The sequence below is a fragment of the Lithobates pipiens genome, unplaced genomic scaffold (genome assembly GCF_037356315.1).
Source record: "Lithobates pipiens isolate NorthernLeopardFrog02 unplaced genomic scaffold, aLitPip1_a1.2 Scaffold_1, whole genome shotgun sequence".
Lineage (NCBI taxonomy): Eukaryota > Metazoa > Chordata > Amphibia > Anura > Ranidae > Lithobates > Lithobates pipiens.
The window spans coordinates 15,270,848-15,284,603 of record NW_027507685.1 but is presented as its reverse complement, the minus strand read 5'-3'; the positions used below and the strand labels follow the sequence as shown (position 1 = coordinate 15,284,603).

Below are 13,756 nucleotides of genomic sequence, written 5' to 3'. Positions count from 1 at the left end.
ACCTCTCCTCCAGATGAAAGGAAAAAATGCTCATGAAGATTTCTGAGATTTGACGTGATTTTGGCCTGCGCCAGAAACCAACTGAAGTGTACAAAAAAAAAAAAAGTTTAAACCAAGTATAATATATCTTACTATCCATTAGCTATGGCTAACAGACTAAGGATTAAAATCAGTTAATGTGTATTCAGAGAGTTCAGTTGCATTTTAAGTGATGCATTCATTCACACCCATCCCTATGGCAGTCCTGGCAAAAAACACTGCACTTTATACTATAGAGAGTCCTGATTCATTTTAAAACAGATGTGTAAACTGTACTACTTATAATGAAAACCATAATGAAAACCATTCTGGAATCAGACCTCAGAGAGATGTAAACAGATGTAAAATGGAAGACAACATGTGCTGAGGATAAAATCAATATCAACAAAGAGAAGTATTCCATAAGCAGGTTTTCACAGCACAACCTAACAGTTCTACCCTTATTTATCATTAGTAGAATATTAAATCAAAGTTGTGAGTATAAGTAAACGACAAATCTTTGCTGCATGCCTATCTCCCTTTTAAAAAAGAAGAGCTTGCTAAAGTGCGAAAATTCTTATACAAAAAAAACAAAACAAACAAAAAAAAAAACATACTGATTAAACGAAAATCTTACAATCTGGCAACGTACGAGAAAATTTTGAGAGTTTGTCCCATCGGATAATTTCAGAAAAAGTACGATCAGATTATCATATGATCACTTTGAAAGCTGTATTTTTTTCCCCACTTTTATGATTGTGTATAAGGGTGCCTTTAGAAGGATTTATGTGGCACAGAGATGAGCAATGATAGGTAACTTACATTTTACTTTGTATTTAGGTGAATCATAGGTAAGTATTGAAGAAGAAAAAAAAAAAAGGAAGGAGAGCCAGACCACTAAACGCTGCGTTTTTGGTAGCCCTACCAGGTCAAGAGCCGCAATTTCTAGGCATGGGAGAAGATCAAGTCATGCTTCAAGCAGGAGGTCCCGCAGAAGACGCTCAAGATTTTCCTCTCGCCACCAAAGAGATAGCAGCTTACGCCACAGCCACTCATACCACAGCTGCTCCAGTCATAGTCGGTCACACCGCAGGCGGTCACTTTCATCACACCACCAGAGCCGCAAAACCCGTCCTGCAGCCAACGCCTGGCTGGGTATGCGGCGCACCGGCCTTGCCAGATAAACTAGCCTGCCGTTCATGTTTCAATGAAGCGACAAAAGAAAAGGAATCAGACGCAAGGATGGCTACAGAGCTCATAAGAGAATCGGTGCAGAAATCCATACTGGAGACAACAGCACCGCTAATGGATAGACCTGCTCCCAGCACATCATCGGCAGACTTCCATCACACCCAAGCGTCAGAATCCTCCTCTGGAGATGAAGATCAGCAGATGTCTGCAGGGTTCGATTTTTCCCTAGTTGAGCCTTTTGCAAAATCAGTTAAGGAAGCGATCGGCTGGGAAGAAGATGAAGAGAAACCACAAAAGGTTTGAAAATATTTCCCAAATTTAAAAAAGAAATGCAGAATTCTTCCCTTTTATAGGTGAACTGGAAGATCTAATAAAAGACGAATGGGAAAGATCTGATAAGCGGTCCAGTCTTACCAACAGACTGGCAAAAATGTACCCCTTAAAAGAGTCAAAAGTCAAATCATTGATTAATGCTCCTGTCGTCGACTCCTCCTTGATGAGTCTTGCCCGGCATGTCACTCTGCCAATAGGAGGACTCTGTCTCTTTCGGGACGTTCTCGACCGGAAAATGGATATAGAATTGAAGAAAGCATATTCCCCGGCCAGAGGCGATTGCAGGCCAGTGATTACCGCGGCGGCAATTGCTAAAGCCATCTCAGGATGGACAACCAAGATAGAGAAAGACATTCAAGACAGCATTGAATTAGGAAAGATAATCTACTCTCTTCAGGAAATTAAACTGGCAGACGACTTTGTAGCGGAACCCTCAGTCAATATTATAAGATCTTCAGCTAGAGTATTGCTACCCTCAGTCACAGCAAGAAGGGCCTTATGGCTTAAGCCATGGATGGCTGATACTGCATCCAAAACAAATTGATGCAGAATCCCATTACGGTGGCTCAAACCTGTTCGGGGCTAAATTAGACTCCGCCAGGTCAGGATCGATTCCCTCTGACTGGAGACCCATAAGGTCCAGAAGGGGCCATCCTACAGATGTAACCTTCCTGATAAATACAGGGAATCTAAATCCTACCGTTCCCGGTAGGGAATTTAGAAAGGACTGGAAAAATGCAAGGCCCTCCTTCCTGAGGATGCAGAAGTCCAAGTCTACCCCAGAGGGAAGCAGCGGAAGTCCTTTTGAGAAATCGCCTGCCCACCTGCACAGGTGGGCGCGAGGCTCAAAAACTTTGTACAGATCTGGTCGAATCATGTAAAAGGATCTATGTACACTATCCACAATCAAATTTGGACACAAATGGAAGTTTATGGGCAGACTCCCAGGAAATCACTTCCAACCAACCAGGCTGCCATCCTTGCTAAACAAAAGGAAATTACTAATAAAATATGTAGCAGAATTGAAGCAAAAAAGAGCAATCTTAGAAGTTCCATCATGTCAAAAGGGGAGGGGATTCTACCCCCCTTGTTTTTGGTAAAAAAGAAGACAGGAGACTTACGGCCTGTATTAAATTTGAAAAACCTCAGCAAGAACATCAAAATAGAGGCTTTCAAGATGGAAATCTTCCAGTCCATACTTTTGGCAGTGAACCTGGGCGACTGGATGCTATCAGTAGATTTGTCAGATGCCTATCTACATATCCCAATTCATCCCACCTTTCAAAAGTTTCTCCGATTCGCTATCAACCAATGTCACTTCCAATTTCAGTACCTCCCATTCAGCATCTCTTTGGCCCCCAGGACATTCACCAAGGTCCTGCTACCTTTGGGACCACAAATTCACCATTATCTGGACGATATCCTACTTTTAGCAGAGAATCGGGAGACGCTGCTCTGTCATCTGAGAATTCTACTCACGACTCTCCAAGACTTTGGATGGCTAGTCAATTGGAAGAAGAGCAGTTTGCAACCCACACAAAATATGGTATTTCTGGGAGCAGATCTGAATACCAAATTGAACAGGGTACAACTCCCTCAAGAGAAAGTTCAGCCCCTATTACAGAAGATGTGGAAATTGTTGTCAACAAGGCATCTACCAGCCAGAGCCTGTTTGAGTGTGCTAGGGTCCATGTCCGCAACCATACCCATGGTACAGTGGTCACAATGGCACATGAGAGTCCTGCAGAACTCCTTTCTAGAGCAGTGGGATGGAGCATGGATGCATCAGACCATTCCCATCTCCAGGACGGTGAAGCAATCGGTATGGTGGTGGACACACACGAGCAATCTCAGAGGATACATGCCGATAGTTCCACCAGACTCCAAAATAGTCACTTCAGCTGCCTGTCAGAGCGGTTGGGGATCCCACTTTCGAGATCAAGCAGCTCAGGGCCGATGGCATTTCTAGGCTCAGGGTGCAGTATCGAATATACTAGAACTCAGGACAGCCTTCCAGGCTCTCATGGCATTTGCACCAGTCCTAGAGGGGGATGAATGTGCTTATCCGGATGGACAACAAAGTGATAGTGTCCTATATCCAGAAGCAGGGAGGTACCAGGAGTCACACGCTGATGGAGGAAGTCCGTCCTATCTTGGAATGGGCACAGGCACACCTAACAGACTTAAGGGCAGTATATGTCCCGGCGCCACAGAACATGTTAGCCGACTATCTGAGTTGAGACACTCGAAACAACGAGCGGTCCTTGAGCCTCCAGGCCTTTGCCCTTCTGACGAAGGCTTGGGGAATGGCAGAAGTCGACTTAGCAGTCACACCTGTGAATGCCAAGAGCTTTGTTTGCATCAGCCGAGGGAGTAGACTGTCTAATTCACCCATGGAACTTCAGGTTGGGGTACATATTCCATCCAACCCCGCTAATTGCGAGGTTCCTATCCAGGCTCCGGAGATCTTCAGCCATCGCTGTTATTCCGCTTTGGCCAGTGAAGACCGTGGTTCACGACCCTGTTGCAGCTCAGCCTTCAGCCTCCAATTTCTCTTGCGATAACCCCGGATCTGCTATCTCAAGGCCAATTCTTACACCCAGCTCCGGAGAAGTTGCATTTGACGGCCTGGAAGTTGAAAGGGCTAGGTTAAGGGAGCAGGGCTGTTCTCAGGAAGTAATATCACCCTGATGCAAGCCAGGAAAATTACCACCAACACCACCTATACAAGAATTTGGCGGAAGTTCTTTTCCATGGCCCAGCAGAAGGAATGGAATCGTGTTTCTTCAGAGCTTCCTCAAAATTTCTGAGTTCCTCCAGTCAGGAGTTGACAAGGGCTTAAGCTCAAGTACCCTAAAGTTACAAGTATCCGCTCTGTCTGCCAAAACAGGCACCAGATGGCTATTACACCCTCTGATAATCCAATTCCTGAGAGCTTTTCTGAGGATCAAACCTCCCAAGAAACCAGTTTTCCCCATCATGGGACCTCTCAGTAGTCCTCGATGCCTTCTCTAATCCTCCTTTTACTCCATCTGAATCAATCTCACTGTGGTATCTAACTCTGAAACTATCTTTTCTCATCGCAATTACATCAGCAATGAGAGTATCTGAGATCCAAGCACTGATGGCATCAGAGCCCTACTTAGTGTTTTTCCTGATAGAGTGGCTCTGAGACCTTCAGACCGCTTCATCCCAAAGGTAGCAACTTCCTTCTATTATAACCAGGGCATCGTCCTCCCATCCTTCACTAATAATCAAGGTGAACCTCATCTGCTGGATGTTAAAACAACCATCATTAGTTACCTGGCGCCTACAACTCCTTTCAGAAAGACAGGTTCCCTCATGGTCACTCCTCATGGAAAGACACGGTCAAGCGGCTACTTCACGTACTACTCCCTCCTGGTTAGTAAAATCCATCAAGAAGGCATACTACAGTCAACATCTGGCAATTCCTGAGGACAGTAGGGCTCACTCGACCAGGGCAGTGGCTACCTCCTGGGCAGCATATTGCAGAGTCTCACCGGAGACGATTTGCAGGGCAGCGACGTGGTCCCCCAGACACGCTTTCATTTCCCACTATAGAGTGGACTCTGCTCATTTAGCTATGGCAGATTTCGGTAGATTCGTTGTTAGAGCTAATTCTTCTGCATTATAAGGAATAAATATTATTTTCTTGCACCCACCCGACTAGCGAGTTATTTCCCAGTGTGTGCTGCCATGAAGGCGTCAGCAAAACGGAAAATTGTATACTCACCTTTCTGTAATTTTCCTTTCCTGACGCATCTTCATGGCAGCACACAGATTCCCACCTGGTTTATGATGATATATACAGGGAATGCAGTGTGGTGTCTCCCCTTCAAATTTATAGTTAAACCAATCCTGTCGGGTTGTGGGGGGGCGGAGTCACAAGCCAGTTTTTGTTGCCATGAAGATGCGTCAGGAAAGGAAAATTACGAAAAGGTGAGTATACAATTTTCCGTTTTCTTTTTATTTATTTTTTCTTCTTCACATGGCACTGATCACAAATTATGACAAACCCTGGAATGAGCTTTCACTAAAATAAGTGGGTTGTTCAGTTGTATATAAATACGAGTTGATATTTTTTTCCCCAAGATAATCTATTACAGAAGATTTCCAAAGATTTGCACATACATATCCAGTACATTTAAATACACCCACCCATGTATACGGTAGTTCCTTTCAGTGCTAACCTGTTTTTATGTCATATTGCTTTCCTAGGATGTAAACTGGCTCATCTGTATCTGGGAGTTCTTCAAGTTCCAGATAATCTGACAGGGTGATCTCATTTTCATAACTTGGAAGACCTGATGGATATTTAATAATAATAATTAGTATAGACAGAGAAACATATAGTCTTTCCAAAAAGTCACAGGGAAAGTAAATGTTGGTCTACTCAAATTCACATATGCAAAGTATACTGAAAACATTAAACAAATGAATTTAGAAAAGATGTATTGAGCATTTTTTCATTGTCTCTACTCATCAGTGAAATGTGATTGCAGCAACGAATTTTGTTTACTGACAGGTTTCCTAATAGGTGGAAGTTGTGCGTTTCTGTCTTGCATAACTAAGTTACCATCCGAGGCCAAGACTAATATTCTTAAACAGAAGTGATCTGATATGGTTTTCGTTTCTATGCAAATTTAATGTTATAAAATGAACAGATCTGACATGGTTTTTGTTATTTTACAAACTTGATGACATGTGTCCCTGTCAATCTTAGAAAGAGAAAAAAAAAAAAAAAAAAAGTCCCTGCAATGGAAAAGCATTTGGGCTTCATTTACACAAGCATTTTGCCATGCTGCGAATCACAATGGCGGGAATCTATTGATTCTTGCTGCTGGGTTTGACAGTTGCAGGCAGGTAGCTGTGGCTACTGAGCCTGTACAGTGCAATGACAGGCTGTCATGGGCCGCAGCTATTTGTACCTGTTCCCACAGCCAATGATCCCCTGCGATGATGGCAGCTGGAAAAAACGCGAAAGTGTGCTCATTACCCCAGAAGAGGTAGGTGACAAAAGGTATGCCTCCCAACCTTTTGAGATAGGAACAAGGGATTCCTATTAGCAAAAATATGTAGGAATAGGACACCCCCCCCCCCCCAATCATGCCCCCTAAATGCAGGATTATACAAAAAAAAGTGATTACCGTATTTATCGGGGTATAACACGCACCCCAAGTTTAGGAGGGAATTTTAAGGAAAAAAGTTTTAGGGAAATTTAACCACTTGCCGACCAGCGCACGACGATGTACGTCGACAGAATGGCACGGGCAGGCAAATGGGCGTACATGTACGTCCCTTTAAATTTTCCGCCCTGCCATCGGGAGCACGCTGCCGGCGGTGCGCTCCCGTGCTGGTCGGGACCCCCGTGAGTCCGGTCGCGGGACCCGCGGACTCGATCGCCGTGGGCATCCCCGCGATCGTCTCACCGAGCGGCCGAATGGAGAAGTGCCGTTGTAAACACCATTTCTCCATTCTGCCTAGCAACTAGTGACGCTGATCTCTGCTCCATGTGATTGGAGCAGAGATCAGTGTTCACTAAATGAAAGCCCAACCCCCCCACAGTTAGTAACACACCCCTAGGAACACTTAACCCCTACACTGCCACCCACTGGTTAACCCCTTCACTGCCAGTGTCATTTACACAGGAATCACTGCATTTATATAGCAGTGATTACTGTATAAATGACAATGGTCCCAAAAATGTGTCAAAAATGTCCGATGGGTCCCCCACAATGTCGCAGTCACAATAAAAAAAAAATCGCTGATCGCCGCCATTACTAGTAAAAAAAAAATAATAATAATAATTATTATTAATAAAAATGCTATAAAACTATCCCTATTTTGTAAACGGTATAACTTTTGCACAAACCAATCAATAATCGTTTATTGCGATTTTTTTACCAAAAATATGTAGAAGAATACGTATCGGCCTAAACTGAGGGAAAAAATGTTTTTTTATATATTTTTGGGGGATATTTATTATAACAAAAAGTAAAAAAATAATGCGTTTTTTTCAAAATTGTCGCTCTATTTTTGTTTATAGCGCAAAAAATAAAAACCGCAGGGGTGATCAAATACCACCAAAAGAAAGCTCTATTTGTGGGAAAAAAAAGGACGTCAATTTTGTTTGGGAGCCACGTCGCACGACCGCGCAATTGTCAGTTAAAGCGACGCAGTGCCGAATCGCAAAAAGTGGTCTGGTCTTTGACCAGCAAATTGGTCCGGTCTGAAAGTGGTTAAGGGAAAAAAAAAAAAAAGAAAAAAAAAAAAAAAAAAAAAACTTACATTTAAATGCCTGTCAATGCAGCCTTATCAGTGTGCATCAGCAGCCTTGTCCATAATTGCAGAATGATCAGTGTCATTTGTAGCTTCCCCACCGCTGTTTGCAGCCTTGCAGAGTGTCATTTGCAGCTTGCCAGTGTCATTTCCAGCTCGCCCAGCGCCGTTTGCAGCCTTGCCCATGTTTAAATATCCCGCCGCCGAGACAGACCGAGCGAGCACCGCCGAAAAAGACCAAGCTGTCTGCTCGGCTCCGCTCGTAGTCCCGCCTCCCTGCTGTTTCTGGAACGAGCGCTGCCAAAAAAGACCGAGCCGACTCTACTGTGTATTCGGCTTGGCTCGGCTCACAGTCCCGCCCAGTATGGGCGGGACTGCTCGGTCTTTTTCGGCGGCGCTCAGTATTTTAGCCTCACAGACAGTGGGGATCAGTGTATAACACGCACCCACGACTTTCCCCCGATTTTAAAGGGGGAAAAAGTGAGTGTTATACGCCGATAAATACAGTAGACAAACCAACAAGTGCTTTTTATTGTACTATTCCTTTAAACTGGCATTTGAAATTTGCAAAAGCAACAATTTAAAAGTTGGATGAAAAGGTTTAGCACTGGGAAACACTTTTTGAAAGATAAAAAGTGCATTTTATAAACAACTATATAGATCAGACCAATATGAGGGACAGATGAGGAGAAAAGAGGGGCACTGTTCCAAATTAGGGATAGTCCCTCGAAATCAGGGACAGTTGGGAGCTATGAAAATGAGTGAAGGAAAGGCCATTTTCAAAGTTTTCTCATGCTGGTTTCTTGCTGCTCCTGTTAAAGCCTTCTCAGACACGTGTCTTACTTCTTCAATCAAGGCCTTCTCACACTGGTATCTTGCTTCTTCAATCAAGGCCTTCTCACACGGGTATCTAGCTTCCTCCATCAAGGCCTTCTCACACTGGTATCTTGCTTCCTCCATCAAAGCCTTCTTACACTGGTATGCTGCTTCCTCCATCAAGGCCTTCTCACATTGGTATCTTGCTTCTTCCATCAAGGCCTTCTCACACTGGTATCTAGCTTCCTTCATCAAAGCCTTCTTACACTGGTATCTAGCTTCCTTCATCAAAGCCTTCTTACACTGGTATGCTGCTTCCTCCATCAAGGCCTTCTCACATTGGTATCTTGCTTCTTCCATCAAGGCCTTGTCACACTGGTATCTTGCTTCTTCTATTAAAGCCTTCTCACACTGGTAATTGTCTTTGTACCATAATCTCATTACAAGTCATATGTTTACCTTTTCTAGACAATGGAAAGCCCCTTACATCCAAATGAGCCCATGCAGTAAACATGTTTCTTCCAGATGACACCCCTTACATCCAAAAATCAACTCATAGTACAGCTGTTCCCAACATTCCGAGTTTAAATTCCGAGTCTGAGGACAGCACTAATGTCACCCAGAGTCTGACAAAGAATCCATGTGTCTATCCTCTTCAGAACTGCTGCATGAGCCTTGGACTGATCCAACTGCAAATTTGAATGGGCATGATACAAAGACTAAGCCAGACTTTGTTGTCTCCTCGGGTGGAAACGAATGCACGGTCACATGACTTCTATATAATCAGTGTCTAATAATAACAACAAAGGATAAAGAAGTCTTAAGGCCTAAGCAAACACTTTTCTGAAATGCTCAACTATATATTGGGAAGAAATACACAGAAGCTTCTGCAATGACATAAAATATCTGTGACAGGGCATTCATCATGTAGAAAGATCTTTCCCCCCGATAGTCATTCGCATTACAAATGTCTATACAGAAGCTTACCTATTCCCTAAACAAGAACAACGTGACATATCACAGTGACGAGATCCCACACATGCACAGACGTCTACTACAGGTACTTTCTACGTTCCAGATCTTAATTAAGTGTATACATCATGTACTCACTATGTAAATGTGTTTAGGTGAGCTACAAGGTAAATGTGTCATTACAGAAGGGTGTCTGTACCCTGAAGCTAAAAATTCCACATCTTCCTCATTGCCAGGAGGATCTTCTACATGGAGTCCATGTGTCCCTGGTGTGTTAATGTGTGCATTTCCAGACGCACATATACAAGGGGAGTATATACATGCGCTGCAGGGAATGTCTCTCCTGCAGATGATTGGTCCATTACAGGTGACAGCTTACTGGTGGGCTTGGTCACAGCAGAGCAGACGGTAGTGATTGACAGTCACCAGCTCTCTGCTCACGGAGCTCTGAGAACGGAGCTATCAGCTGTGTTTGATCTCTCAGTTCTCAGTCTTAGAGCCAGCAGACGCAGCATCGGACCAATCCTGCATCCACCTAGGTAAATATGATTATTCAAAAAAAAAAATGTTTCCCATACTTCTCTTTTAACACTTCCCCTACCCAAGCAGAATTATTGGATATGTTTCTGTCGCCCGCCACCATTCTAGCCTAGGCCAGAATGACATGTAAGTGGTCCTGCAGCTCTCTGGGATACTTACATCACATGAATGAATGAATGAAATACTTGTATAGCGCACAATGCGAACTGAATCGCCTCTAGGCGCTGTGGCGAGCTTTGATCATCTGCTAAAAGAGGAAGGTCTTGAGTTTTTTCCTAAAAGCCAGGTGATTTTCTTCCAGGCGGATGTTGATTGGTAGAGCATTCCATAGCCGAGGCCCTTGGACAGCGAATCTCCGATCCCCCTGGGATTTATACCGGGCTTTGGGCACGAGGAGGAGGTTTTTGTTGGCTGATCGAAGACTGCGGTTTGGTGTGTAATGATTTATTTTCTCCATTAGGTATTGCGGAGCTTCTTTATGCACGCATTTGTGGGTGAGGCACAGGGTCTTGAACGTGATCCAATTTTTTACGGTTAGCCAATGTAAGCTCCTCAGCGAAGGAGAGATGGATTCCCAGGGTTTTTTTCCTGTCTCCCATGTGGCTGCAGGATTGGTGCACATAGCAGTTGAGGGAGGAGGCGGGCCAGGGGACGGGTCCAGTATGTCATCAGAACTGCCTGCCTTCACCCAGAAAAGAAAACCAAGATGGTGGCTGTGACAGACCTATCCGGGACACAGGCCTTTTGAGAGGTCTGAAGGCGAGCCTCTTGCCAACAGATTATGGGCCCTGGATTTTAAGGGGCACAGGGTGAATGAGAACCCCACTATAATCTGTGCTAGTCAGATTCAATGCTGTATATATCTTTATATAATGTGTGTTGTCTCATGCTGTTGGGACACAAACTGTTAGATGCTAATGTCATGAACTCCAGCCACCTGTCTGTTGTGTAAATGAGTCTAGTCTGAGTATTGAGTATTCACACATTGCTGTTTGTGCTAATTAACCCTGTGTTTATGTTTATGGTAATGTTTATTGAATTGTTAGTGAGCTAGGAGCCGAAAAGTCTTATCCCTCAGTCAACTAGTCTGAGTGTTGATTTAGATAATTAGCTCATGCTAATTAGGTTAGGTTTTCGTCTTCTACTGTATTATAAATACTTGGCATTTTGGTTCTACTAAATCAGTCCATGTTGAGCAGCTAAGCGAGTATCGTCTTGCTTTGTGCTTGTGAGCGATTGGAGTCAGATTGGAGGAAGCGGGATATACTGACGGGCGCACTCAATCGGAGTGTGGGATCGGTTCCATCACAGTGGCGCAAGTGCCGTTGTGTGGCCCCTATCACAGTGGAACAATGCTGAGTTCGCTATGCAGATGACTATGTGCTTTGAAGAGCACTACAGGTAAGTGAGAAAAAAACATGTGGGGTGGGAAGAGTTGAGTACCACTTTAAAGCGGAACTAAACTGCAGAAAATACATACCTCCACCTTCCCTCACTGGCAACTGTCACCTTCTCTCTAGGCTACTTCCAGATGACCAGTTTTCAGCTTTTTGATTGGCTGGCGGGGGATGACATAATCGCACACATGTGCATGGGAGTAAGTCATTCCGGCACAGCCAGAGTGTGTCAGGAATGTTTGCTGAAGTGCTCTTGCTTCATATTCAATAGATGACTGCGAGCAGGAAGGTAAGTGCATGTCATTGCAGAAGAAACATACCATGCAATAAAGAGCTGCCTGCTCCCAACTGTTTTTAATTATAGGTTTAACACTTTAACAGCAAGGATAAACTCAGAAACTTAGGCGCTTCCCCCTTCCCCTGGGAAGTAGTTAGAGCCAATAGCCAAACATAGGTAGAAATCACCCAGCCACTTCACGCCTTGCCCCGCCAGAGTGGTTAGCAGGTAAAAGCAGCCTCAGCTCAACTCATCCAGGCCACATCCCCAACATGTTTCGCCCTCACCCTCCATAATTAAGTCCTGAGGGTGGGGTGAAACTTCATCTGCTAACGACTCGGGTTGGGCGAGGCGTGCAGCGGCTGGAATATTTCTTTCTATTTCTACAGCATGTTTTGGGTCTGGACGAACCTCTCCCCTGTCGGCACCCTTACTAGTCAGCCTGAGGGGGGAGCCCCTAAGCATTTATCATGGGTCATAGCCAATCATAGGAGGTAGAGGCAATCTCCACCCAGCAGCAGGACATATGCAAGGAGTGTGTATAACTGTGGTTGTGGGATGGGGAATGCCTGACGCCTATGATTGGTTGTTGGCTTTGACAGCTTCTGGCGGTAAAGGTCAGGCTGGTTCGGACACACCTGAGCTCATCCCTGTCTAACAATAAGAGGATATCTGTCCAACGTGAGGGAAAGCCCCTCTCAGACCGCTGTCACAGGAACCAGTGTCCCCACCGGAAGGTTTCCCCTATATTCCTGTTCTGGTGACAACTCCAAATTTTGGATTTCCCTCACTTTGATTTCTGGTCACATTATTATTATTATACAGGATTGATGTAGCGCCAACAGTTTGCGCAGCGCTTTACCATGTAGAGGGGGGGGCAGCACAATTAAAATGCAGTTCAATACAGAAGGAACAGGAGGGCCCTGCTCATGGAGCTTACATTCTAAAGGGACATTAGTGAAGGTGATTCTGCCTAAAGGGGACTCGTATAACATATTCTCTACCCTATTCAAATCTTAAAAAAATAAACTTTAGTAATGCTATAAAGAGGGGTGTGTCGTCCTCCAGCCAGGTATAGGAGGCTAGTGGTGACCATCGAGGGGCCCCCCATAGTGGTGACCAGCGAGGGGGCCCCCATAGTGGGGACCAGCGAGGGGGCGAAACCCATAGTCGTGACCAGCGAGGGGGCGAAACCCATAGTCGTGACCAGCGAGGGGGCGAAACCCATAGTCGTGACCAGCGAGGGGGCGAAACCCATAGTCGTGACCAGCGAGGGGGCGAAACCCATAGTCGTGACCAGCGAGGGGGCGAAACCCATAGTCGTGACCAGCGAGGGGGCGAAACCCATAGTCGTGACCAGCGAGGGGGCGAAACCCATAGTCGTGACCAGCGAGGGGGCGAAACCCATAGTCGTGACCAGCGAGGGGGCGAAACCCACAGTCGTGACCAGCGAGGGGGCGAAACCCACAGTCGTGACCAGCGAGGGGGCGAAACCCACAGTCGTGACCAGCGAGGGGGCGAAACCCACAGTCGTGACCAGCGAGGGGGCGAAACCCACAGTCGTGACCAGCGAGGGGGCGAAACCCATAGTCGTGACCAGCGAGGGGGCGAAACCCACAGTCGTGACCAGCGAGGGGGCGCCCCCCCCCATAGGAGTGACCAGCGAGGGGGCGCCCCCCATAGGGGTGACCAGCGAGGGGGCGCCCCCCATAGGGGTGACCAGCGAGGGGGCGCCCCCCATAGGGGTGACCAGCGAGGGGGCGCCCCCCATAGGGGTGACCAGCGAGGGGGCGCTCCCCATAGTGGTGACCAGCGAGGGGGCGCCCCCCATAGCGGTGACCAGCGAAGGGGGCACCCACCATAGTGGCAGGGGAGGACATGGAGGGAAGGCTGGTGGTTGGATTGTGTGCTG

The 13,756-nt window shown here is 45.8% G+C and overlaps 1 protein-coding gene across 2 annotated transcripts in view; it reads right to left on the bottom strand.

The window, feature by feature from the left end:
• Nucleotides 1-13,756, bottom strand: part of ATG4A (autophagy related 4A cysteine peptidase) — a 44,585-nt gene that overhangs the window by 30,494 nt on the left and 335 nt on the right. For both annotated transcript variants that reach the window (XM_077478894.1, XM_077478901.1), the window contains exon 2: nucleotides 5,754-5,867. In XM_077478894.1, the coding sequence (XP_077335020.1) occupies nucleotides 5,754-5,867 (114 nt within the window). The remainder of the gene's footprint in view (nucleotides 1-5,753; nucleotides 5,868-13,756) is intronic.